The sequence below is a fragment of the Acinonyx jubatus genome, chromosome C1 (assembly GCF_027475565.1).
Source record: "Acinonyx jubatus isolate Ajub_Pintada_27869175 chromosome C1, VMU_Ajub_asm_v1.0, whole genome shotgun sequence".
NCBI classification, from domain to species: Eukaryota; Metazoa; Chordata; class Mammalia; order Carnivora; family Felidae; genus Acinonyx; species Acinonyx jubatus.
The window spans coordinates 129,359,162-129,384,565 of record NC_069381.1 but is presented as its reverse complement, the minus strand read 5'-3'; the positions used below and the strand labels follow the sequence as shown (position 1 = coordinate 129,384,565).

The following is a 25,404-nucleotide window of genomic DNA, read 5'->3' as shown; positions in this document are numbered from 1 at the left end:
AAATTTATCAGCTCTAATCAGAGTTTTGCACACATTTTTTCCCTAGTGAATATTTAATTGGCATACCTGGATTCAATGTTTGCCTACTTTATTAAACTCGGCTCTGAAATTGGAAGATATATTTAGGACTATGCAATAAGTTTAATTATTAAAATATCTTAGGTTATGTAAAACATTTGAGGACTGTAAAAAAGAACAACTTTAATATTTCTTAAATCTGTTTTTCTGTTTCATTACATAAGCCTTCAAAGATAACAATCATAAATTCTAAGCAAATTTAAACAAGTTACTTTATGTCTTCTGCCTCCTAAACTGTGCTATATGAAAAACCGACTTCAGAGAAGGAATGGCCACAATCATTCTTATTAATATATTTAAGAATCTTAGAGCCTTTCCAGAATCCTTATAAATGTTTTCATCTTAAATTAGATGTCAGTAAATGTTAGCACTTCAGACATGCCTTAGTTTATGATTTCTTGGCTGTCATTTTGGCTTCCTATTTGTGTGGAGGGACCCAGAGTTGATCCTTCTTGAAAATGAAGAGATCACATGGAGTTTCCTTCAAAGAAGAGAATCTAGGGCTGTAAACTAATGATCGGTGGCTGGAGAGGCAAAAATCCAACTGAGGTTGGGTGGGAAGCTGAGAATGATGCGTGAAATGTGAACATGTGGATGAGCTGTGGGAGTCCGGCTTGAATTCCTGAGCTCTGATATTGCAGCTTGTGGTGGTACCAAGTAAGCTTTCCTGGGCCTGCTGCTCTTGCTGTTACAGGGCCCTTTATCAGTCTGCCTGATGGTGAGACCCCCAGATATCTATGTAGATGGGGACTCTCTTAATTTTAGATACATATAAGGGAAAGAGAACACCGAAGATATTTAAAATTACTCTCCAGAGGTTTGTGTGTGCGTGTGTGTTTTCTACTGAGCAAATATACGAATTATTAAATAAGAAAAAAATAAGAGTTTACTCTTTACAATTAAGCTTATTTGGCTTTGAAATTCTGTTCTCCCACTTATTGTTGTATGACCTTGGCAAGGTGCTTATCCTCCTTGTGCCTCAGTTTACTTACCTATAAAATGAGAATAATACCATATAATGCATGACACTACGACAAAGAGATGAGCTCCATGTAGAAGACAGCTACAATCGAGTATTTATCATCATCATAATCATCATTCCCGTCGTTTAATTCAAAACAGGCTCTAGTTGGCCTTGATGCTATACAGGGCATTGTTGAGGACAGGTGGGGGAGGAGGGAATCGTGATATAATCTTAGACACGTTTAGTAATACTGTCTCTGTTCACAGATGATCGATGGGTGTATTGGATAAATTTGTATTGGTTAAATTTGACTGAATTTAACCTCCAAATCCTTCATGTTCTAGCCAATGATTTTGTTTCTTTTTCTTATTATGTCAGCCTAGCATAAGTATTCATCAAAAGTTTATAAAATACCATTGTTGGCTGTCTTCCACATTTTATACATACATAGAAGCTGCTGTAAACCTCCTTGTAGGGAAGATATTAACAAAATTCATAGAACCTACTGCTCCTGGGATGCAATTAAATATCAGTGAAGGTGGAGTGTGAATTGCACTGAAACTTGAGCTCAGTTGTAGAATGCCTGGGGATATACACTGTGGATAATTCTACCTAGTCTTCTTTGTGAAAGTAATACAGCCCTACCTTCTGGTTTATTGCTGTTGCTGATGTTGTATGTGCAGTCCTAAATTACCAACTGCTTACTTAAATTATGAATCTTAAAGCCAATTCACGTATTTTTTTAAAACCAGGTCAAAATTAAGTGAGGTAGAACAATTGATGTATATACATGTAATTGTATAATATAGTCTCCCCTATATGACTGTCTGTATTACCAATTAAAGACTTTCTAATTTCTGCATTATTCTTCCTATCTTCAGCTTCTGTTTAGGTGGTATTTAATGTTGGTTTTGTTTCCTTTAAATAAATTTCACACTCCACTAACTATTACAATGTGAATAGCCCAGTTGCAAATATGAGTTAATGGCTAAATAGTCTTGGCAATTACTTTTCAATAGAAAGAAATATTTGGGAAAGAAGTTAAATGCAGCTAGAGATTTTATAGACATCTGGCTCACCATGAATATTCATAAACTTGTATATATAACCATACGACTCATATTTTTATGCAGTCTATTAAGATTCTCTAAAAAAGATTAAAGGAAGAAGTATTTCCTTATATTTCTGGTTGCTTGAAAAGGAAAGAGAAAGAGTGCAATAATGGTATCCCTTGAAAATTATTTTATTTCTGTTGCAGAAAATAGCCACTCACTTATTCTCCAGTTACTATTCACCTAATTACCATATGAATACGCTGTAATTATATATCCATCGTTGTCCTTTAGATTACATGATTGTGTTTAGTGCTACTGTGCAGTTCTTAGTGTAATTACCCTACAGAGGTTATAACAATTTTATATTGTGAATATAAAGTGTTATTATATAATTTCATGGTAATCTCTACTTTCTTAGCACAGATTAATTACATTTCATTATTGCTCCTTTTTATCATATGTGGAACATATCAATTGTTATGCCATTCAGGTCAGTAAAATGAGTAAACCTTATGAGGTGGAAGCTTTCATAAGAAGGAAGATTTTGTTGGTAGTCGTATTTACACTCTCTTGCCACAGCAGATATTCTTCAGATCAGTTTTGGTTCCTTTTTTCTTGTCTTAACCTTTCAATTGGGTTGTCAGCTCTCAGAGACCTGGTGGCCTTTCTCGTATTTCTGTCCTCTTCCTGCAGCTCCCAGTATACAATTAGGCAGATGCATGTTCCTCAGCAAATAATCAACTATGGATCCTCCACTTACATTTTATTGTCATGGTTAAATTACTCATGTTGTTTAAAACAGAATCAACCATATTGTTCTACCAGCCTTCCTGTCCATAAATTCAAACTGTTCTCTCTGAATGCTTACTGGTTCATCTGGCTAGACTTTTTCATCTTTAACATTTGGTTTCTTCCCCATTTCATGCCCTCCAACAAAGTGAGAGCGTTCTCTCACTTACATTTCTTTTAACTTGTCTTCTTTTCCTCTACCACATTTTTTACTTTATTTCCAATAACTATTAAGCCAAATTTAAATTTGGGGGAAAACAGATGGTTTTGGGGGGAGAAGGGTGTGTGTGTGTGTGTGTGGATCTGTGTTAGAAATTAGAAGACAGTCCCTTTGCTGTACACCTTGGTGTTAACCCATCAGCAATATCTCTACCTCTTTTTTTCTCTGATAGGAATCATTAGGTTTTTATTTAGACTTTCCTACTGCCTCATGATCAGTAACAAGTCACTTAGTCAAAGCTGAATATGAAAAAAAAACAAGCAGAAGGCTATATAACTTCTCAAGGGTAAGGAATAATTTGTAGGAATAATTTGTAGGTTTGTAGGAATAATTAAGAGCCATAGTGCACAGGATCATTAAAAATATTGAAATATTATGGGGCACCTGGCTGGCTCATTCTGTAGAACACACGACTCTTAATGTAGGTGTTGTAAGTTCGAGTCCCACGTTGGGTATAGAAATTACCTAAAAACAGAATCTTTAAAAATATATATTAATAAATGTTACTTAAGAAAATGTATATCTATTTTACAGAAAGATGACTTTCAAAATGGTTTTAGAGCATTTTTGGTGCTTAAAGTGGTAAGCCCCATGCGGTAACTATTTTTTAGTGCTCTGGGATAAGAAAAGTGTTCTTTCAGGAAATGCTAAACTTTTCTGCTCATTTCAGAGCTTATTAGGTCAGGGTGGAATCCTTAGAAACAAAGCGAGCAAGTGCATACCAAGGGAGCCTGCTCAGGAGCCTTCTGATATACCATTCTTCATACTTTGCTAAATTTCTGCTGGATTGGGAAGTGCTAATGAAGTATTATTTTTATTAAGTAAATACCTGAAGAGAGGCTTAGAATTTAAATATGAGTGTGTAGTAATTATTTGGGAGTGTATAGAGAGGTGACACTGGTGAAAATACTCTACACATTTATTCAGGTTTTGCATAGGTGCTTATAATTCAAAGTGGGTTGGAACTGAGAAGACAATGAGAGAGAAATTAGGTGGTTCTCCAATGACTTATACACTGTTGCCGTATACTGAGATAATTAGAACGTGAACTCCTATTAAATAAAGTTACTCTAATTAGATAATTAGAACGTGAACTCCTATTAAATAAAGTTACATTCTCCTGTGTTTAGGAATCCTAGAGTTAGAATTGAGTAAATAGGAAAGTCTTTAAGACAGAGAGAAAGAGCGAGAGAGCGAAAGAGAGAGAGAGAGAAGGGAAGGGCAGGGGTGGGGAGGGGGGAAGAGAAGAGAGAGAAGAGAAGAGAAGAGAAGAGAAGAGAAGAGAAGAGAAGAGAAAGAAGAGAGAAGGGCGAGGGAGGAGGGAGGGGAGGAGAGAGGAGAGAAGAGAGGAGAGGAGAGAAGAGGAGAGGGACAATATGCATGCAAAGAGAGTGAATATTTTGGGCCCTAGAATCCTAATTGTGGTGTAGAAAATAATCCAGCTGAACCCAGAACTCCAGCAACTTCTACATGCCCCACATCTGAAGCCTAAGAGTGAGAGATAGAACATTTTCATAGAAAGGCATCGGGAGCAACTCTGGCAGGGTCGGAGTATAGTGAGCAACTCTGCCTGAATTTCAACATAGCATCAAGTATGAAACATGTGAAGTGGGGAAAATGAAATGTCTTCCATTTGAATATCTGTAGAGAAAGGGTTCTGAGTCTAAAATGATTTCTGCCTATTTTAGAAGGAAAAACTGGTATGGCTTAACAGCATGCAATTTAGAATTATTTATTAAAGTGCAAATTCTATTATCTGCTTATTTCAAAATTTTATCTTAAGCAAATATTTCTTTTACATTCTTTGGATTGAACTTTTATGCCATGAGGCCAGTCAACTGCATTGAATAATGTGCATCTGACATGCTAGGAAAAAATATTGAAAGCATTAAAGGTTAGAGAATTTTCCTTAAAGCATAAAAAGTAGACCATGAATTTCTTTGAAAAGAAGTGTTTATAAAGAGAAAACCTATTTAGCCTTGTTAGCAAATTAACCAGAATTTTTAAAATATTCTACATGTAGCTTATGTGCCATTAGATTAGAAAAAATCTTTTTATTGAAGCATAATAAAAATAGAAAATTTTTAAATCACAAGTTTACAGTTCAGTAAATTATCACCAGGTGTACAAACCAGCATAAACCAACATCCAGGTCAAGAATAAACATTACTGGTACCTCAGATGTAACTTGATGTTCTTAATCACTGTCCCTTCCCTTCTCTCCAAAGATAAGTCCTTTTTGACTTCTAAAACCCTAGATTAGTTTGGCCTTTCTAATTTTATAGAAAAAAAAATAGTGTGTATATTTTTGTGTCCAGCTTTTTTCTCTCATTGTTTTTGTGAGATTCATCAATTTTGTTCCTTATAGGCTGTACTGCTTTCATTTTTTATTTGTCTATTATGTGTGTGTGTATGTACACACACACACACACACACACACACATATATATATATATATATATATATATAGGTATATTTCATTGTATGAGTGAACCACAGTTTATCCTTTCTTCTTGCAATGAACGTTTGGATTATTTGTAGTTAGGGCCTATTTCTAAAAAGGTCACTATGCTTATTATATATATGTATTTTTTATGCACATATGCATGCCTTCCTCTTTGATATATATTTAGTGCAAATGTTAGGTCATAAGGTGTGGGTATGTTCAAATTTAGTAGATACTGTCTTTGTTTTCCAAATCAATTGAATCAATTTATATTTCTACTAGTAGTGTATGAGATTTCCTGTTATTGATTGTCAATTTGGTGGGAGTTCAATGGTATTTCTTTGAGGTATTTATTTGTATTCTCTTGAACACCAGTGAGTTGTGTATATTATCACATCTTTTTAATCTTAGTCTAAGACAGATTTAATTTATGTACCAAAATTACTTATAGTTAGTAAGTTATAAGTAAGTATTTAACTTTGCCCTTTACCACTAGAGGCAAGTGAGAACTGTTCCTTACTACAGTGTACTATAGGGCAATCAGCAACCATCAAAATGTTAATCCATTATTTTCTACTTCCTCATGTCTTCTCAGTAATGTGGTTATAAAAATGAAATGGTCCAAAAGTTTAGATTAAAAATTACATTTTTAGTAGCGCTCACATACTTAGTTGAGAAATAAACTATTTTAGGTAAATTGAATCCTTTTGCAAGTATTAATGTAGTCGCTTTGCTAATCAGTAAAATTTGTCTCTGTGTTATTTCTTATGTGTTCCCTAGTTCCCAGATTCTAGGTCCTCAACCAGTTCCATGGGAATCACCTGGGCCCCATTTCAGATTTATGAATTAGAATCTAGGCATGGGTGGGCAGTGGTGACAGGGATGAGCACTGGAATTTGCATTTGCAAATAAGTTACCTACCTGATTTTGATTAGCTACCCACTATGGATAAGACATAACATGTTGATCTTGTTAGGCTACATCAACTAACTTCTATGTCCCATCAGATAACTGAACCAGGATCAAAGGGTGACATTGGAAGCAGTTGGGGAATGATCTGAAAGGAGCTCTCTATCAGTAAGAGGTGCTGAACAATCTGAACTAATGAGAGTTGTTCTTTAGAGATTTCTGCCTTGAATAGGAGAGATCATCATATAGACTGCAGAGCATACATTCTTCATAAACAAAAACAGAATGTGTGATGGTGCATACTATAACTGCCAAGCCAATAACTGCAAACAGACATCATCATGGACAGATACCACTAACACTGACTTAGTTCTTAGATCTTCAAGTTTCTCACCTTTTCAAAATGCTACTTTTCTTAAATATAGCCAAAACCATGTGAATAGGCTTAAGCATTGAATCTCAGTGAGGGTACTTGGCATAATGCAACAGCAAGCAGAAGAATGCTTGAAATAAATTTCCATAAATATGAAGCAAGCCTGTCAATAAATTTAATTTCTGTCTGATTTAATAAAGGGCTAAATATACAAACATGAGAGTTATAAATTATGTTTTAATTTTCTTCACCTACTATAACTGTCGTACAGCAGGTTAAAGTTTATAAATTGAGATTTTTATCACAGCTAATCTCATTTAACATCGCTTCACAATTAGATAGCTAAAAGGAAATTGCAGCTTCTAAACACAAAGTGTGAGGTAGATCTAATCAAGTTCTTTTGCCTAAGATTATTGTATTATGAATTTCAATATTTTGAATGTTATAAATTATATTCACATATAAACACACATATATACTTGCTTTTCAAAAGACTGAGGCAGAATGTCTAATTACAAAGATAGATTGGTTATTGTATCATTAAATTGTTTTTGTTTTATTACATACACTAGGTATAGCAATATTTGAAGAAATCTTCTTTTGTAGTTGAGAAAATTATCTATAATGTTCATTAGGAAAGATGTTTTAAAACAAAAGCCTCACACTCTGTTGAGGTTTTCCCTCTGACTGGGAAGTCAGGCTCTAAACGAGGAAGGAAACAATAGCCTAAACTTTTGTTTACTCCTTACCCATGATGGATCAGTTTCCCAGTTCACTTTTCTCTTGATGTTCCATGAGAGGCACATCTCTGTGTTTGCTCACCTGCCAGGGCATTCGAAAATACTGGGCCTGTTCTGCTGTGTGTAGAGGGTGACTTCTTCACACCACACAAAGGGCTGATGCAGAGGCTGGGTCCCCCACCCACCAGACACTGCCCTGTTCTCGAGATGAAAAGAAGTACAAGGAAAGGAAACAACAAATGATGCTTAAAGAAATCTTGAGTATTTCTGCTCATTTCAGAATAGTTATAGTGCCCATTAGAAGGAAATGAAGGAAACTTATTAGCTTAAACTTTAACATTCAGAACCAAAAGAGTTTCTCAGTTAGCATTATATCAGTGTAACTCAACATTTTTTTTTTAGCCAGATGAAATGATGCGTGACTTGCAAAAAGAGAAATCAGTAGCATTATTAAAGAATTCTAGTTACATGTAATTACAAAGTGATTTTGTAAGCTACTCTACTTATTATTAACCATTTTTTTTATATTTAGATGTTTTCATTAATTTACTTATTTTTGTATTTCTTTAAGGATTGACTGTTTTTAAATATTAAATGAAATGGTAACATGTATTGTGACTGAAAAAAATCATATAGTATAATTTCTTTTTCTCTGGTGTGCGTTCTGCCTAGATGTTTGTCACCACTACTGTGTGAATTCTGAATCCTGTACCATCGGGGATGATGGAAGTGTTGAATGCGTCTGTCCAACACGCTATGAAGGTCCAAAATGTGAGGTTGACAAATGTATAAGGTGCCATGGGGGCCACTGCATTATAAATAAAGACAGTGAAGATATATTTTGCAAGTAAGTGAACATCCAGCTTAATTTATAAAAGCATTTGAACCCAAAAGGATGTAGCAGTTCAACAATAAACATGAAAATAATGTAAATTATTTTTATCCTAAAATTCTTTTAGTGATCATTTCATCTTTGTCTGTTTGTTTGTTTTTGGTTGTAGATAAAATTCAGTTCATCCCAATTGACTGAACTTATTCAACGCCTATTTTGTGCAGCTGGGGAACATGAGAATTCATCATGTACTCATGTAATGATGTGGTCAGATTATTATATATATAGAATATTCCTAATAGTAAGCAAGAAATAGTGAGATGCAACATACCTTGAAAAATCTATATGCAGTATCCCTAAATTAGAAGAGCTGAGGCTTTTGTTTCATTATTATCATTTATAGTAAGTGTTTACTTTTCTGTTGTTAGAAAATGTGCCTGCGGGGGAGGAGCAAAAGACTTGTCTAATGGAAATACATTTTTTAATTTAGGTTTTTAATTTGACTTTAAACATTATAGTCCAAAATAAGTAGAAGTAATAATGTTCCCTAAGAGGTAACTATAATAAAAATTTCCAAGTTAGACTTTGGTTACATTGCCTTTTGCCCTTTGGCTTTAAGATCAAGAGAATGGAAAACAGAATTTAAAAAAAAAGAAGAAAAGAAAGAGAGGAAGGAAGGAAGGAAGGAAGGAAGGAAGGAAGGAAGGAGAAAGGAAAGAAAGAAAGAAAGAAAGAAAGAAAGAAAGAAAGAAAGAAGAAAGAAAGAAAGAAAAAGAAGGGAGAAAGAAAAGAAAGAAAGAAAGAAAGAAAGAAAGAAAGAAAGAAAGAAAAAGAAAGAAAGAAAAAGAAGAAAAGAAAAGAAAGAAGGGAAGAAGGAAAGGAAGAAAGAAAGGAAGAGAGAAAGAGGGGCGCCTGGGTGACTCAGTCAGTTAAGCATCCAACTTCAGCTCAGGTCATGATATCACGGTCGGTGGGTTCGGGCACCGGATAGGGCTCTGTACTATCATAACAGCTCAGAGCCTGGAGCCTGCTTCAGATTCTGTGTCTCCTCTCTCTCTGCCCCTCCCTGGTTCGTTCTCTCTCTCTCTCTCTCTCTCTCTCTCTCTCTCTCAAAGAATAAACACTAAAAAAATTAAAAAAGAAAAGAGATCATGGCAGCTAGAGGGCAATGCCATTCAGTTTCTATCGTGAAACAAGTTTATGCCACTGAGGTTAAAGATCAGTCCTTACTCTGAGCTTCTTTCAACAACCTCTTAAAAGAAGAGCCTTTAAAGCACTGGACTTTATCGCTTGCCTTGGTTAGGAGTATAATAAATGAGAATATGAGATGGAAAGCGTGCTGTAAAGTGTTCATGCTGTGGCTTCCACCGAGACAGCTCTGCGAGGGTGCCAGGCCTGAGTTATGTCGCTCTGCCAAACAAGGCCCAATAAAATTTTATTACAGACAGCATCGACAGTTTTTTTCTTTTTTATTTACTCTCATTTTAGAATTTACTCTAATGATTTGTGTTATAATTATGAATGACATTTACTCAAACCCTCAAATTGGGTCATTTGAAAGTACATTATTTTTTAAGTAAAGTAATTGAAAATATGACTAATTATAAATATGTGCCTTTGATAAGTATATAAAAGCAAATGCATTTTCATATAAACTACCAAAATCATGTTTGCTCAGTAAGCTCATCAGCTCTTTGTGATGAAACTTTATCATGACAGAACTTTGTTTCCATTAGCGGGTGTACGTTTTTCTTCAACGTTTATTTATTTTTGGGACAGAGAGAGACAGAGCATGAACGGGGGAGGGGCAAAGAGAGAGGGAGACACAGAATCTGAAACAGGCTCCAGGCTCTGAGCCATCAGCCCAGAGCCCGACGCGGGGCTCGAACTCACGGACCGCGAGATCGTGACCTGGCTGAAGTCGGACGCCCAACCGACTGCGCCACCCAGGCGCCCCTGTACGTTTTTCTTAATGTCCAGCGCACTGCATCAGAAATGCACTCTAGGGGAGTCTGGGTGGCTCTGTTAGTTAAGCATCTGACTTCAGCTCAGGTCATGATCTCACAGCTTGTGAGTTTGAGCCCCACGTCAGGATCTGTGCTGACAGCTCAGAGGCCTGGAGCCTGCTTCAGATTCTCTCTCTCTCTCTCTCTCTCTCTCTCTCTCTGCCCCTTCCCTGCTCACTCTCTGTCTCTCAAAAATAAATAAAGACATTAAAAATATTTTTTAAAAAAAAAGCACTCTAGGGTCTTGCTTACAACTCCATTCCATTCACACAGGAAATAATAGACTCTTATCTAAGACAGGATATGAGTTGCAATTTCCTTCCCACTTTACCTTGAAAAAGCTCAAGAAGAGATACACACACCATTTCCATTACAAGGGGGAGGTCCCATGTGAAGAAAGAAGGGCAGACTCTTTAGGCTCTCAATACAGCCTACTATACAGAGGAAATTGACTTCACCAAGCTAGAAACACCAGAGCCTCATATCCTGACTTGGCTGTGGAGATCCAACATTGTAGTTCTTGACTCATAAAAGATCCTTTTGGAAAAGTATGTGTCAGATGGATAAATAAGAGTTACTGACAACGAGCAGACAGTGGAAGTTTAAAACCAGGAGTATAATATTTGGTCATATAGGCTGTATAACATCTAAGCATGATAATACAAACAAGATTGGGTAGTCTGAAACTTATTAGACAAGTTTGTTTTCATTTTTATGATACTTTTCTTCTTGGCATTAAATGAAGTTTACAGTGGTGCTAGAATTTCTGTCACATAGCTAAATAACTGATACCAAAACAAAGCCACAACTGAGTTAAAGTAAATCTTTTACATAAATAGGAAAATTGAAGCCTCCATGTATTCATGTGATTCCAAATAGTCAGGTGTGTTTCTAACACACAGTCTATGAGCTGTCAACTAGAATAAATACTCTGTCAAGGATAATAAGTATATTCTTTAAAAATGGAGCTAATTGTATATTTTTCTCTTATGTGGAAATCTAAGTAAATATTGATGAAGAAAGACTCGATCATAATTTTGAATAGCCTAAATAATACCTTTGCAATGTCAGTTGTTATGGGAATTTTTTCTCCGTACTGGACAACTGGTAATTAACTTTTGGAAAGTGATGTATCACAAACTCTGTGTGTGTGTGTGTGTGTGTGTGTGTGTGTCACACTTGCCTCTAAGAAATAAAATGATGAAAACCCATGTTAAAATATGAGCTGAACTCTGATGCATTATAATGATTTGAGTAATTTTTACTTTATATTTGAAATATATACAAATTTCTGTCTTCAATTTAGGATTCAAACAAAACCTTTAGAAAGAGAAAGAGGCAACATCTTTTATAACTCTTGAAAGAAGGAGTTTAAAAGCAATGAGTAGGATATTTTTATCTTTAAAAGCTGATATTTGGTGTATAGTTATCTTTTTTTCTCAGAAATTCTTTAATGGATAATGAGCTATTTTTTTCACTTTGACATTGTCCTTTTGATAGAACAGAAACTATAACTTTCTGCTCTTTGATTTTCAATGAGGCTGAGATTGAGGGCAAGGAACATTCTCACAGATCCGTTAAACCTATCAGATACCAATACTGTTAAATGTATACTTGACTCACTTTGTGTCCATATTTACATGCCTATAGATTATAAAGGCATTCTCTGTTAAGTCTTGTAAACTTTAAACTGCTTCCTCTCCATGTTTGGTTCTACATTCACATATTTCCATTTTATATCCAGTACATAGTTGACTCATTGCTTCTGTTCATCTTGAAAAGAAATGTGATTTTAAAATCTAGGCTCTTAAAAAACATCTTTAAATTAAACACCTGGGAAAGTAATAAGCTGTGTGGTGGATTTCCTGCATCCTTATCACCTACCTGCCATAAAATAAATATTCACAGAATAAATTAACCAGGACCACCAAGTAATCATTTCAGGCATCCAACCGATGGATGGATGGATACTCTTTGATGGGTGTAACACAATAGAAATCCATCGTGGAGACTGTCAAAGTGATCAGTGATATTGCAACTGATTTATGTGTCATGCTTATGTCCAGATTTATTGTGACACCACTGATTGCTTCATAGCACCTAGTGCCAACATGGTCTTATAATCAGAATAGTGGCACGATCTGTTGTAATTCTGATTTGGGCCAAGGCTTGTATGAATCTATTACCCTACTTCTCATTCAAGAGACCCGATGATAATTTGGAATGACTGTGCACTTTTGTCTGTCCCCCCAACAATTTTCAGTGTCCAATCTAGTAGTATTTATTTAGATAAAAATATAACACAGCAAATAAGAAATTTCTGTATTTTTCCTATTTTAACTGAGCTTGGGTTTTTTTTGTTTGTTTGTTTTTGTTTTTGTTTTCCATGTAGTAATAACCATGGTGTTTATTCTTATCTCAGACAGATAATGTGCTGTAAATTAGAATTGCTTCCATAAGAAAACCTACCTCCTTACCCTATTGCCAAATTATGTATTGTTCCTATAACATTTCTATTTTTACAATGAACTGCCCATGATCTTGTGTGTGTGTGTGTGTGTGTGTGTGTGTGTGTGTTAGAATAAAAACATTGACTTTAATTACAGTACATAATCGAAGAGAAAAGGCGACTACCGGATAATCTTATACTTTCTTACAAAATCTGGAATCTGAAACTCTTAACAGTGTTTTTGGACCAGATTTTCCAGTTTACAACAGATAGCTGAAGCATTTGCTTCCAGAATATTTGATCATGTGGTTTGTAATTCACACCGATGTCACCAAACCCTAGTTAAATGAAAAGGGAATAAGATACAAATGCTGATGTCTCCCTGCAGTGTAAGTGATAGACATTAGAGCATATTTTTTTACACATATCTCTAACTATATTAAAATTTTATATTAAGCAAGTGGGTTGAAAATTTAAAAATTACCAAAAGAAAAAAAATTGTTATCATTTTGTTAAAAAAAAAAAATCTTTGCCTCCAGGAAGTCTGTCTTTCTGAAAACTTACTTTTAGCCAGGCACACTCCATTACTTCTCTATGATGAATATTCTTATCTGCAGAGAGTTTATGTCAGCTTTCGACAATAATGATGCCACTAACAATGAGGTTTCTTTTTTCCTTTGTTGCTGCAGCTGCAGTAATGGAAAGATTGCCTCTAGCTGTCAGTTATGTGATGGCTACTGTTACAATGGTGGCACATGCCAGCTGGACCCTGAGACAAATGTACCTGTGTGTCTGTGAGTATTATATAACTTTGTGGGCTTGTTATAGTATGACTTTGTGTGTACATGGAATCCTTCCTCTATTGTTCTCCTCTCTTGGGGTAATACATTTTAAATGAATGTTTCACGGACATCTCTGATCAAGTATTGTCCCTCATTGGCTCATGTACTACAGAATCTCCTCCTTCATCAATTTGCTAGTGATTTCATAAGGAAGAGCTCATTCAGTTCTTAGCATCATACCCATTGAAGACATTCATAGATCTTTGAACTTGGAAATGCCAGGTAAAATTATTCTAATTTCATTGACCTTATTTAGATATGTGAAACCCAGACATAATCATATTTATGTATACTTGGTATTTACAGCTATCCTTTTAAAAAGAAACTGTGGTATTTTTTCAAATGTATAATGGTGTTATTTGATGTTTATATCAGGTTTAGAGTGTTGTATTATGTAAACCTATTAAGCCCCTGTCTCCTTTGGAGTACATTAACTTGAATCTGGGTTTCTAAACATTTAGAAAGTATTGGGAGATTCTCTGCTCGTGAGAAAAATCTAGAATTTAATATTTTCCCTCTTAAATACCTGACAGTCCAGAATGGACAACTTGAAATAAAACCATTTCACTTATGTGGTTTCTATTTTGAGTTTTCTTTGATCACTGCTTGACTAGAAGGATAATGCCCACATATGATCCATATCCACGATCTGTCCCCACCTTGTCAGAGTAGCATGTGATGAGTGTGAATGAAAGAGAAATGGACTTACTTGACAAAGTTTGATTCATATGTTACTATCTCTGTATGAAATGAACTTGAAACATATTTAGAAAAAAAGTCAGCCGCTTTATTTAGCTGTATTTTACTGAAATTCTGCAGATGCTCTGTGGGGTTTAAAAGTCAGCGCTGTGACCAGAAAGAGAACCCTTGTGATCACTACTGTCAGAATGAGGGGATTTGCACTTTAACTGCGTTTAATGAGCCGAGATGCAAGTAGGTTTAACCTTCCACTTACCACTGCGCTTCGTGTGACATCATTTCAGGCCACAGTTCATTGGTTTAAATCATGAACATCCACATGCATTTCACAGTGTATACTTAATCTCGGGGCTCATCTGTGTCACACACACACTTAACCTTTGCTTCGCTCACCAACAAGTGTATGCACCACAGTCAGCTAGACTGTCTAGAAATATAATGGAGGGAATGAGAAAGCTCATGGAACTGTCTAATGTAAACAAATTTGCTAGAATAGTGGCTTTTAATTAGAGAAGTGCAGAAGCAGGTGTTCTTAGACTCTATTGGTATAGTCTATACTATATTTGGAATGGTGACTTTTGTTTAGTAACTGACTTTTAATTTCAAGTACTGATGAACCAATACATTATTTTGTTTCCCAAAATTTTACTGAGAACAATTACGCTTACAGAAGAAATAGGTATGTGGTAAAAATTTTGTTTCCTCATAGTTTAAATCTTTTTTTTTTCCTGAATTAATTTGTCAATAAAAAAATAAACTCATTTCCTCCGAGAAATTTCAGAGACCACCTTTGGGGTCAATGTTCATCACAATGGAAGTTATTTTTGCATTTTTCACTTGAGCTTTAAAGATAGATCATATCCGCGATCGCCTTTAATACTCAATGTCATAAACAGAGGCTATGATTGGTATCTAATAGCTCCATGGTGGTGTCAAAGTGTACTTAGAAATGGTCTTTAAGCACAAGTGTATTGACACTCAGTTATTTCATTATCAGAACTCTATAGTTGTGTTCACAAAGATCTATTTTGTTATTCAAGAAAATGTTATTCTTCAGATTATAGTCCAAAAATATGGGAAATGACTAAAGTAATCACATAGGGAAAAATGCTATTCTTTTTTCCTGAAGATATTTGAAATTGTTAAACTAATATCCCTATGTAAATTACATCCAAAAATATCTCTTTAAATTTTAGTCTACAAAATGTGTATAGATGGATCTGTTGAGGCATTGACGCACTTCTCAGCTCATACTCAGGTTTGTACCTTGTGCACGTGAAGACAAGAGGAGACTCTTTTTCAGTTCTGCCTCTACCTGGATCCATCCTAAATTTCTTCAGTCATTCAGCAAATATTAATAGACCCCGAAAGTATGCTAAATCCTAGACAAGTGAAGATGAATGAAATTTAGCCCCCATCATTAAGGAGCTCATTAAGTATTGGGGTTAAAATATCATAAACAGCGAATTAACCTTTAATAATGTAGGTGTGGCCACAGGAAAAAGAGAGGGCAATGGAATCTTAGCAGGGCAAGTGATTTGTTCACAATGAGAAATGAAAGCTTTACAGAAAAAGGCAATCTTTTGTGGTTCTTGTAGTTCATGAAATTCAGTAAGGTTGGGAATAGCATTCTGAAAATAAAGAATAACATAAGACATGGTTGTGAGACTTAATGGCCTATTTGGGGAGCTGTGAGTGGTTGAACATAGCTAGAAGGAAGGGTGACTATAGTTGGGAAGGAGAGGGGATTGAGGACACAAAACTGGAAAGATGAGTTGGGATCCTATCTATGTCAAAGTTAGGGGATTACATAGGATCCCAAAAGGAATGAGTAGCCAAAGAGATTTGAGGCAGAGGCTTGAGCTGAAGGAATTGGCTTTTGAAGGTGATGCTCATTGGCATGTGGGGGAGAGCACTGGAGATCAGCTGCAGAGACCCCATAGAAGATTTGGAAATCCTTGAGGAGAAAAGTGATGAGAGTTTCAACCTGGACAGTGAAACTGGAAGGAAGAAGAGCAAGGTCAGGAGATTCATGGATATTTCAGAATTAATAAGTCCAGAGTGAGCCTTGACCAAGCATTGATCTAGGTACTCATGTTACTTCATTTCTAGGATACTGGTAATGCCTGTTCTGGGGCCGAGTCTTCATTTGTCTTGTCTCTCTTGCACTATGTCCAGGAAAAGTACAAAGAACATTTCAGACTGACCCTCCTTCCTCCCTATAAATGGGCCTAGAACATGCCTGCCCTGAGAATGCTCCGGTGTCCCTAGAATCGATATCGCTCATGCGCACAGCAGCTCACAATAATGTTCTGTTCCATTTTTCACTCTTACCAAGTTTCATCAGAGACACCTGACCTATTAAGGTCTATAAGACTTATTCACCTATAAGACTATTTCATAAACTCAGCAAGGAAAAAAATACATTAATGGAAAGGTTTAGAACAAAAATATTTTACTTTTGTGTATCTTTGTCTACATTTGCTTTTATGGAAATTCTGTCTGTGCTTTGGTTTTTTACTATCTAAGATTTATTCTGATGGTAGCAGTAATGCTTACTGAATCTCTCAAAAAAACTTAAGGTATAAAAGAAGCAAAATATAGGTAATGATATTCTGCTATCATCCATTCATTAATTCTTCACCAAATGTTTATTGATAACCTGTGATGAATGAGACCCTGTGTAAATTTGGAAGGATAATTAATAACAGCTAACCAACTTAGCAAATATTTTCTGCCAGGTACTGTGTTAAGCGCTTTATATATTTTATGTGAAGCTAGAATATTATGCTATTGTTATTATTGTGATTATCATCATTATCATCATGTAATTACTATCCCCATTTCTCAGATGGTAACACTGATGTTACATGCTAGGAACCAGTGGATACCTGAAACTCAAACCACACTTTGATTCTAAAATTCATACCTTGGTTATAACTCTTATGCTGTACTGCTTTCTTTATGTTGTAGTAACTCCAACATGGTTTTTACCTTTGAAGAGCTTAAACTTTATTTTGGTAGATGAATGGGTTTACAAAACTTAAAATCCTATTTGACAATTGTAATAATTAAATAGATGATGGAGATTAAGGAGGGTACTTGTGATGAGCACTGAGTGTTTACGTGACGAATTGCTAACCTCTACTGAAGCGAATATTATACTACATGTTAACTAACTGGAATGTCAGTAAAATTTTGAAACAAAAAAGAAAAAAAAAGAAATATTACTAAAGTGTTGTGGGAAAACATTTCAATAGAGATCATTTCATGATTACTTGTAGAAGAGAGAAAAGCTTTATTGATGAAGTGATATTTTCACAGTATTATGGGGGGAAATGTGTAATAGTTTTACAGATAGGAAATGGCTGAAAAGCTTCCTTAAAGAGGAAAAGTTCTGAAAGTAAGGTAATGTTTGTTGAGAACAGAGCACATCCTACACAGCAAATTGGGAAGAGAGAAGACTAGAGAGATCTGTTGGGGCCAATTGGTGAGGTACATTTTATGCCATGACACAAGAGTGGGTTTACAAAAGGAAGAACAGAGGATTAAGGATGGATTCTAGGAAATACCACTGTTTGATACTGTGTTATAGAGGAATCAACAAAAGTAAATGAGAAGAAATGGAAATTGGAGGGAACTCGTCAAAGAGTAGAATCCTCCAAGTCAAAGGAGTAGAGAGTGTCAAAGAATATCAACTCAAAAAAAGAAAGGAAGGAAGGAAGGAAGGAAGGATATATGTCAACTCCAGAAAGTTTAAGGAGGATGAGAATTATAAATGGCTTATTGGATTTTGCCATTGGATGGGCATTAAGGGAGATGTTTTGAAATCTCTATATGACAGGAGAATATTAAGCCCTCTGGATATCTTTCTAGTAGTCGATTCTTCTTATTAGGGGAGCTTTTTGGAAACACAGATTTCAGCCTCAGATTTCAATTGGAAGCGGTCATGTACCTTTAATGAAAAGCTAGTATGTACTATTTCATCTAAAAGCCTTACAGGAAACAAAAATTGCTTTAAGAGATAAGATATAGTGCTTGCTTTAGTTTTGTTGGTAGTACATTTTTCTTTTTTTCGTAGAGTGGAAAACTATTTGAATGTGCAGAATTTACACACATTTGGAAAGTCTATATGAAGTATTCAGATCTATGAAGGTGACAGGTTTTTTTTTTTTCCACATAGAAATTTTATTACTGTATCCTTCAATTTAAGGAATAGATTTGTTTTTTGAAAGCCTTCACTTTTGTCTCTTGATGGCCATTTTCACTTATTACTATGTGTGGAGGAAAAAGAAAACTCCACAGAAAAGCCTACACAAAAATAAAATCTAGGATTTTTGAATGCATATTTGGAGAGAGTATTGATATTTTTTAAAGTAAGTATATCGCATAATGTTAAAAACCAAATTTAAAAAATCTAATGTGTGCTATTTTGACAATACTATATAAATTTTGTTGTGAGGATTAGAAATTATCAATAATGCGAAAAAGTGTTCAATTCAGTATCAAGTTAACTGTGTCCTTCTACCTCTAAGATATCTTGCTAGGGTCAGACTTTTATTTGTATTGGGTTTAACTTTCTTTAAACCATAGACTTACTTCCACAGCATTATCTTCCAGCAGTATTTACAGTACATTTCATCTTCCAATAAAATCATGTTTATAGCTACTCTATTTATCCTACCGCTACTCCTATACTTATATAGACGCAAGCACACATACAGCCTTGCCCCGTAACCACAGGACCATTCCTCTCTTAGGTGTCTTCACTCAGTTCATTGAACTGAAATGCTTCTCCTTTTTTTCTGCTTACCTCTTATTATCCCACTAGTCTCAACTCAGATAGCATCTGTTTGTGCATATGGTAGTGAATAATAAATCTTAATTGGTTCGGCTTAACTGAATTTCTCAAAAGGGAAGAATCAAAATTTAGTGAGGAAAAAAGTATTTTATAACATGTAGTATATATTTATATATTAAATATTGTATATGTTTATATATAATTATATCATTAGTTGGAAGCAGAACCAAAAGGTGTATGTGTCAAAGAGTAGAATAAAAGTCATATACATATATTTTATATATATTTTGAAATATTTTTATGTATTCTATAGAGAGAGAAGAGAAAGAAAAGAGGGAGAGAGAACCAGGAAATTCACTGGTGTAATATAATTCAGTTGAAATCCAAAGGCCTGAGAAACAAGGTAGCTGATGATATAAGTCCCAGTCTGAGTCCAACATATCTCTCTAGTCTTCTCTCTTCCCAATTTGCCATGTAGGATGTGTTCTGTTCTCAACAAACATCACCTTACTTTCAGACCTTTTCCTCTTTCAAGGAAGGTTTTTAGCTGTTTCCTATCTGAAACCAGGTGTTGATGTCTGAGGGCAGGAAAAAATGAATGTCTCAGCTCAAGCAGGGATAGCGTATTTGCCTTTCCTGTGCCATTTTGTTCTATTCAGACACTCAGCAGATTGTATGATGCCCACCCTCATGGTTAAGGGAGATCTTACTCAATTTACCAATTAAAATGCTAATCTCTTCCTGGGACACCTTCACAGACACACCCAGAAATAATGTCTTACCAGCTGAGGATCTCTTAGCCCAGTCAAGTTGTCACAGAAAATTGTAAATTTTGCTCTTTGTTACTGTTATGAGCTGGACGGTGTCCCTTCCAAATTCAGGTGTTGAAGCTCTAAGCCTCCGTACCTCACAATGAGACTGTATTTGGAGAAAGGGGCTTTAAAGATGTGATTAAATTAAAACAGGGTCCTTGGGGTGGCCCTAATCCAGTATGACTTGTGTCCCTGTAGGAAGAGATTAGGACATAGAGATACACACATGCACAGAGAGATGGATTCTATATGGCTGCTGTCTTTATAAGCAGAGGATATTAGGATACAGGCACACAGAGGAGGAAATCATGTGAAGACAGGAAGAAAATGGTCTCTACAAGGTAAGGAGAGAGGCGTTAGAAGAAACCAAACATGCCAACACCTTGATCTCAGACTTCTAGCTTTCAGAGCTAGGCTCCACAGCAGACCCATCCCACTGAGGACTAGGAAGATATTGAAATGTACTAAAAAACTTCTCCTGGGTATAAATAACCAGTGTTTAAGGACTCAAGAAAAATATAAGACAATGAAGAAGTCAGGAATTACTCCCTTTAGAACTCTTCTTCCTGGGGTGCCTGGGTGGCTTAGGCAGTGAAGTTTCCAACTTCAGCTCAGGTCATGATCTCACAGTTCATAGGTTCGAGCCCCGTGTCAGGCTCTGTGCTGACAGCTGAGAGCCTAGAGCCTGCTTTGGATTCTGTCTCTCTCTCTCTCTCTGCCCCTCCCCCACTCATGCTCTGTCTCTGTCTCTCAAAGATAAATAAATATTAAAAATTATAAAATAATAAAAAAGAACTCTTCTGTTGTCTGGATTTTGAATGCATATTCAAATCCTTACTCTGCTCACATGGGTCTTCTGTATTGATGGTACCAGAGAGATCCATTTGTTGGCTGGTACCATCACTATCAAAGTGAAACAGACAGTAAGGAAGTTCTGTTGATTCTACAAGATACAGTAAGTGGAAAGAAAATGGGTTTTAGAGTCATGCTTACCTGGATTCATATAGTCCTTCCTCCAGTTACTTTTGGTGTGGCCTAGTGGCCAGTCTAAACCATAGATTTTTTTCTTCTTTAGGAAGATAAATCTAGCATGTATATACAAAAACCATCATAGGAAAGAGATATTTTCTGAGCACACTTATTCTGAAAATGTGTGTTTAGAGCCACCAGAACTTTGTTTCTGCTTGGGTGTGACCATGACTACAGATCCAGACTTACTGTTAGCTATTATTTTTAAATCTTGGTGATCTAACACTGTGTACATGGTTTTATTTTAGATAACTTGCTTAAGTATTCTTGGATATCCCAAACTCTAGTTCCTGTCTTTGGCAGGTGGCTCTTGGCTGAAATCTCAACATTGTAGTTAGAATAGCAAAGATTTGAAAATTCTATATTTGTTTTTTGTACACATTACATTTTTTATCCAATTTTTCTTCATACTATGATTTTTTCTGAGAAATCATTCAAGGTTTTCTGTACTCCAAAAGATATCTTGTCAACTTTGTCCGTTTGGACAGACTTCGGTAGAAAATGATGCAAAGAATACCTTCTCAGAGTAGAATAAAAGAACCCCTCAATGTCACTATTAAATACATTTTCATTGTGTTATTATTTTTATTAGACCATAAATTTTAATTTTAGAAATAAAAGTTAGCAATACTTTTTCAGAATGTCCATATTTCCTAGTAACGACCACTATTGTATTTTATTTCTGTTCATTCAGTTTCTTGATGCAAATATATACTTGAATATGATTATATACTAAAATAAGATCACATGATAGACACTCTTTTATATTTATTTATTTTGCAATACATTCAACACATCATTCCATATCAATGTATATAATTAGATGCTTTTATTCTTAGTGGTTTCCCAGCGTTCCACTGTGTTGTTCCCTACTTTATTTAATCAATCATATATCATTCAATTATTAGATGTGTGATTTAGTTTTTTTGCTTTATCCTTTTGTTAACTATTTTTTCCAAGGATAAAAAAAAAACATGCTTTCTCATTAGTTTTCTCTGATTAACACAAAGAAGTGGAAATACTGGGTCCAAAAGCGCAGACTTTATGAATGAAACTAGGTATGATTTTGAGCAAGTGACATTATGTCTTTGTGTCACATTGTTCTTGTTTGTAAAGTGATATGTTTGGACTAATTGTTCACTTATACTAGGTCTATAAGGTACAATATATTTAAATCTGGTCCTATTTGAATTTTTGTTTACAAACTGGTTTAAAATTGGATCAGTCACAACCACAGATACAAATTGTCCCTAAATCTCTAAAATATCTATGAAGATATTGAGAAGACAAAATTATACATTAGCAGCAAAATTAAGAATAATAGAAAATCTGTTAATACTATGCAGTAACTGAGGAGCTGATCATAAAATTTTTGGTTCACAATTAAATATTTGTGTTCAGTTTTTCTCTATGGTTTTACAGTTTATTTTCTGATACTTTAAAATAATATACCAGGATAGAGCTAAGTAGATGAGTAGCCTAGTAATGCCTAGGTGCAAAAGAGATAATAGTTCTTTCCACATATTTCTTATTATAACCCCTAGTCTAGTATATCCAAAGTCTATAAGAACCAGAATCTCAGGTGTCTGTCCCTTGATTGGCTCATATTTTTCCCTTTTAGACAACAAAAATACTGCTAATCTTCATATCCATTTATCAACAAATATTTACTGAGTACCTCCTATCTACCAACAATATCCTAGGCACCAAAGGATTTTTCAGTGAACAAAACACACAAAAAATGGTTACCTATCATTGGTTGAATTTGGGTAATGTTTACTTTTTAAAGATAGTTTTCTATGTAATTCATATTCTTTTTCAAAAACAAAAGAAAAAATCCAGTTTTTAAGTTATTTGTATCATCTGAAAAGGGAGAACAGAAAAGATCTAACTGATAGTGCATTGCTTCTGAAATCCTATCAATTCAGGCACTGTTTTGAAAATGGCAATATGGCAAAACTCCAAGACATTTCTTATAATATATGTTATTGCTTCTTGCCCATAGCAAGAACGGTTCTCCATTTGGTCAAAAACAAGATAGCGATGTTAGTTTTTATGTTTTACTTCTTCATTTCAAACAAAAGCTACAAATAACATACTGTGAGCATTTCCCCCTAATCCATTACTTTTTCCTTTTTCTTTTTTTTCTTTTTGGTTTAGATTTATATGGGCACCTGTTTTTCATCTTTCTTAGGAAAAATGGTTTTCCACGAAATTATCTCCTTTCCTTGATCACTCATGTGAGTGTGTGTGTGTGTTTACATTTTTCATGCTCCTCTATGATATTCCATATCTTATGGCTAGAATTGACCTCTCATCTGTGTGTGGCCTTTGGACATGGAACATATTTCTGTGAAATTGGCCTGGGAATGCTGCCTGTTGTACACTCCATGGCCTCTTTAAATTTATGTGTCTGTTTCTCTCTGGCACATTGTAAATTCCTTCAAGTAAGAAGTTGTATCTGATTTATCTGTTTTGCCCCAATAGCTAACACATGTTCTGCATGTAGTATGTTCTTAACTAATGCTGCTAAAAAATAATGTCTTGGTGCCTATATTGTATTGTGAGCTCTGACAGCCTGTGATATGATCATCTTTCTATCATCATTGTAATACCACATCTTACTTTGTTATTAAATTTTCAAAAACTGCAAGAGTTAGAAAAAGATAGAAGAGTGATTTTATCATGATTTTTTATTCTCTTTTTCGTCTTTATGATACCATCTAAAGCTGCCCCAGGGTGTTTCCTGAGTGCTCTGGAACCCAGGTTAAATAGCTTTCTATAGAGAACTGAACAGGCTTAATTCACCATCTTAACTTATTAGAAGAACACAATTTTATTCATTTTTGTTCTCTCTCCTCTTTGCCCTTTGTTTGCTCACTGATTTTGCTCTGGGAATCTCTATCAAAAATGGAGAGAGAAGAGGAAAGTAAGATATAGCCCCTGCCCTCGAGGGCCCCTGAGTCTATTTGAGGACAGAGATGATGCAAGAAGGAATATGGCAGGGGCTCTGGAGATTTGAGTGGTGTAAATAAATGATGCTTATAAAGGAGTATTGGACAGTAATAGTAGACAGTGAAATAATTGTGAGGACCATGGAATGCTTAGCTGGAAATTTGAAAGTCATCAGTAAGGGAACACTGATAACATTTGAAATAGGAAGTATCACAGTCATAGGAATGTTTTAGAAAGGTCTTGGTGACATGGTGCTCCTCAGGAACAAGCAGCCATGAGTTTGAAAAAAACAGATTTTTAAAATGAATCCCAACTTGCAATGTAAAGGAAAAAGGTACTTTTCCATTAAAAAATGGTCTTTTTTAATTTTATTTTTTATTTGAGAAAGAGAGAAAGCAGGGGAGAGGGGGAGAGGGGGAGAGGGGGAGAGGGGGAGAGGGAGAGAGAGAGGGAGAGAGAGGGAGAGAGAGAGAATATGAACCAGGCTTCACTCTCAGCATGGAGCCCAATGCAGGGCTTGATCCCATGACCCTGGGATCATGACCTAAGCCACAATTAAGTGTCAGAAACCCAACCCACTGAGCCACCAAGCCACCCCTAAAAAATGGCTTTTAAAAGTTGTCTGTGGTAAATAAGGCATACAAGGGCCAAGTATAGAGGACATTGTACCTTGGGATTGCAGTTTGTTTTGCTTATTTATAGTTTTTTCTACTCTGGCTCCTTTGTCATCTTACTATGGAAATGCTAATAGCATGTACTTCCTAAGACTTTCTAAGAAATATAATATATATAAAGAACACAGAGTATTGTTCTTCAATGTAGTAAACATTAAAAAAAAAAAACTTAAAAAGTAAAACCTTAAAGCTGCTGCAATACACCAGACATAAATGATCACAATCAGAAATAATTTGGGCTTCTAGGATTCTGCAGATGAAAAATAAAGTGCAGGATGTTTTTAAAGTGCTTATTATTGAAAATAAGGCAATATATGGCATAATTAAAAGACAAGTAGTTGATGATGGTAACTGGGAGGGGAACTACTCTAAGTACAGCCCAGCTCAAGTCCTATTGAGAAAGAAAGGGCAGTGGGTCCGCCCTCCATTACCTTAGAAAACACACAGAGGAATTAGCTTTATAAACATTTTTGAAGCAGATTTTTAAAATGCAGAAGAATGCAAAATTAATATCTAAATACCAAAGGGACATTCATTAAGAGACCAATCTGAATTAGTCATTTCGTCATTTTCTTTGGTTTTGTGATTGTTCCAATCTAATTATTTTATTAAAAGTTCAGCATTATTTTCTAAGTCCTTAGGGTGAGAAACACATAAGGAAATGTACAGGTACTACAGAAGGCTTTGTCAAGACTTTTGGGAAGAGGATAATGAGTTCTGTTTCTGTCACA

At 35.3% G+C, this 25,404-nt stretch overlaps 1 protein-coding gene across 3 annotated transcripts in view; it reads left to right on the top strand.

Moving 5' to 3' along the window:
- Positions 1-25,404, top strand: part of LRP1B (LDL receptor related protein 1B) — a 1,862,224-nt gene that overhangs the window by 1,810,691 nt on the left and 26,129 nt on the right. For 2 of the 3 annotated variants that reach the window (XM_053214983.1, XM_053214982.1), the window contains exons 85-87: positions 8,247-8,421; positions 13,551-13,655; positions 14,523-14,636. In XM_053214983.1, the coding sequence (XP_053070958.1) occupies positions 8,247-8,421; positions 13,551-13,655; positions 14,523-14,636 (394 nt within the window). The remainder of the gene's footprint in view (positions 1-8,246; positions 8,422-13,550; positions 13,656-14,522; positions 14,637-25,404) is intronic. The other variant, XM_053214984.1, reaches the window with a different exon arrangement.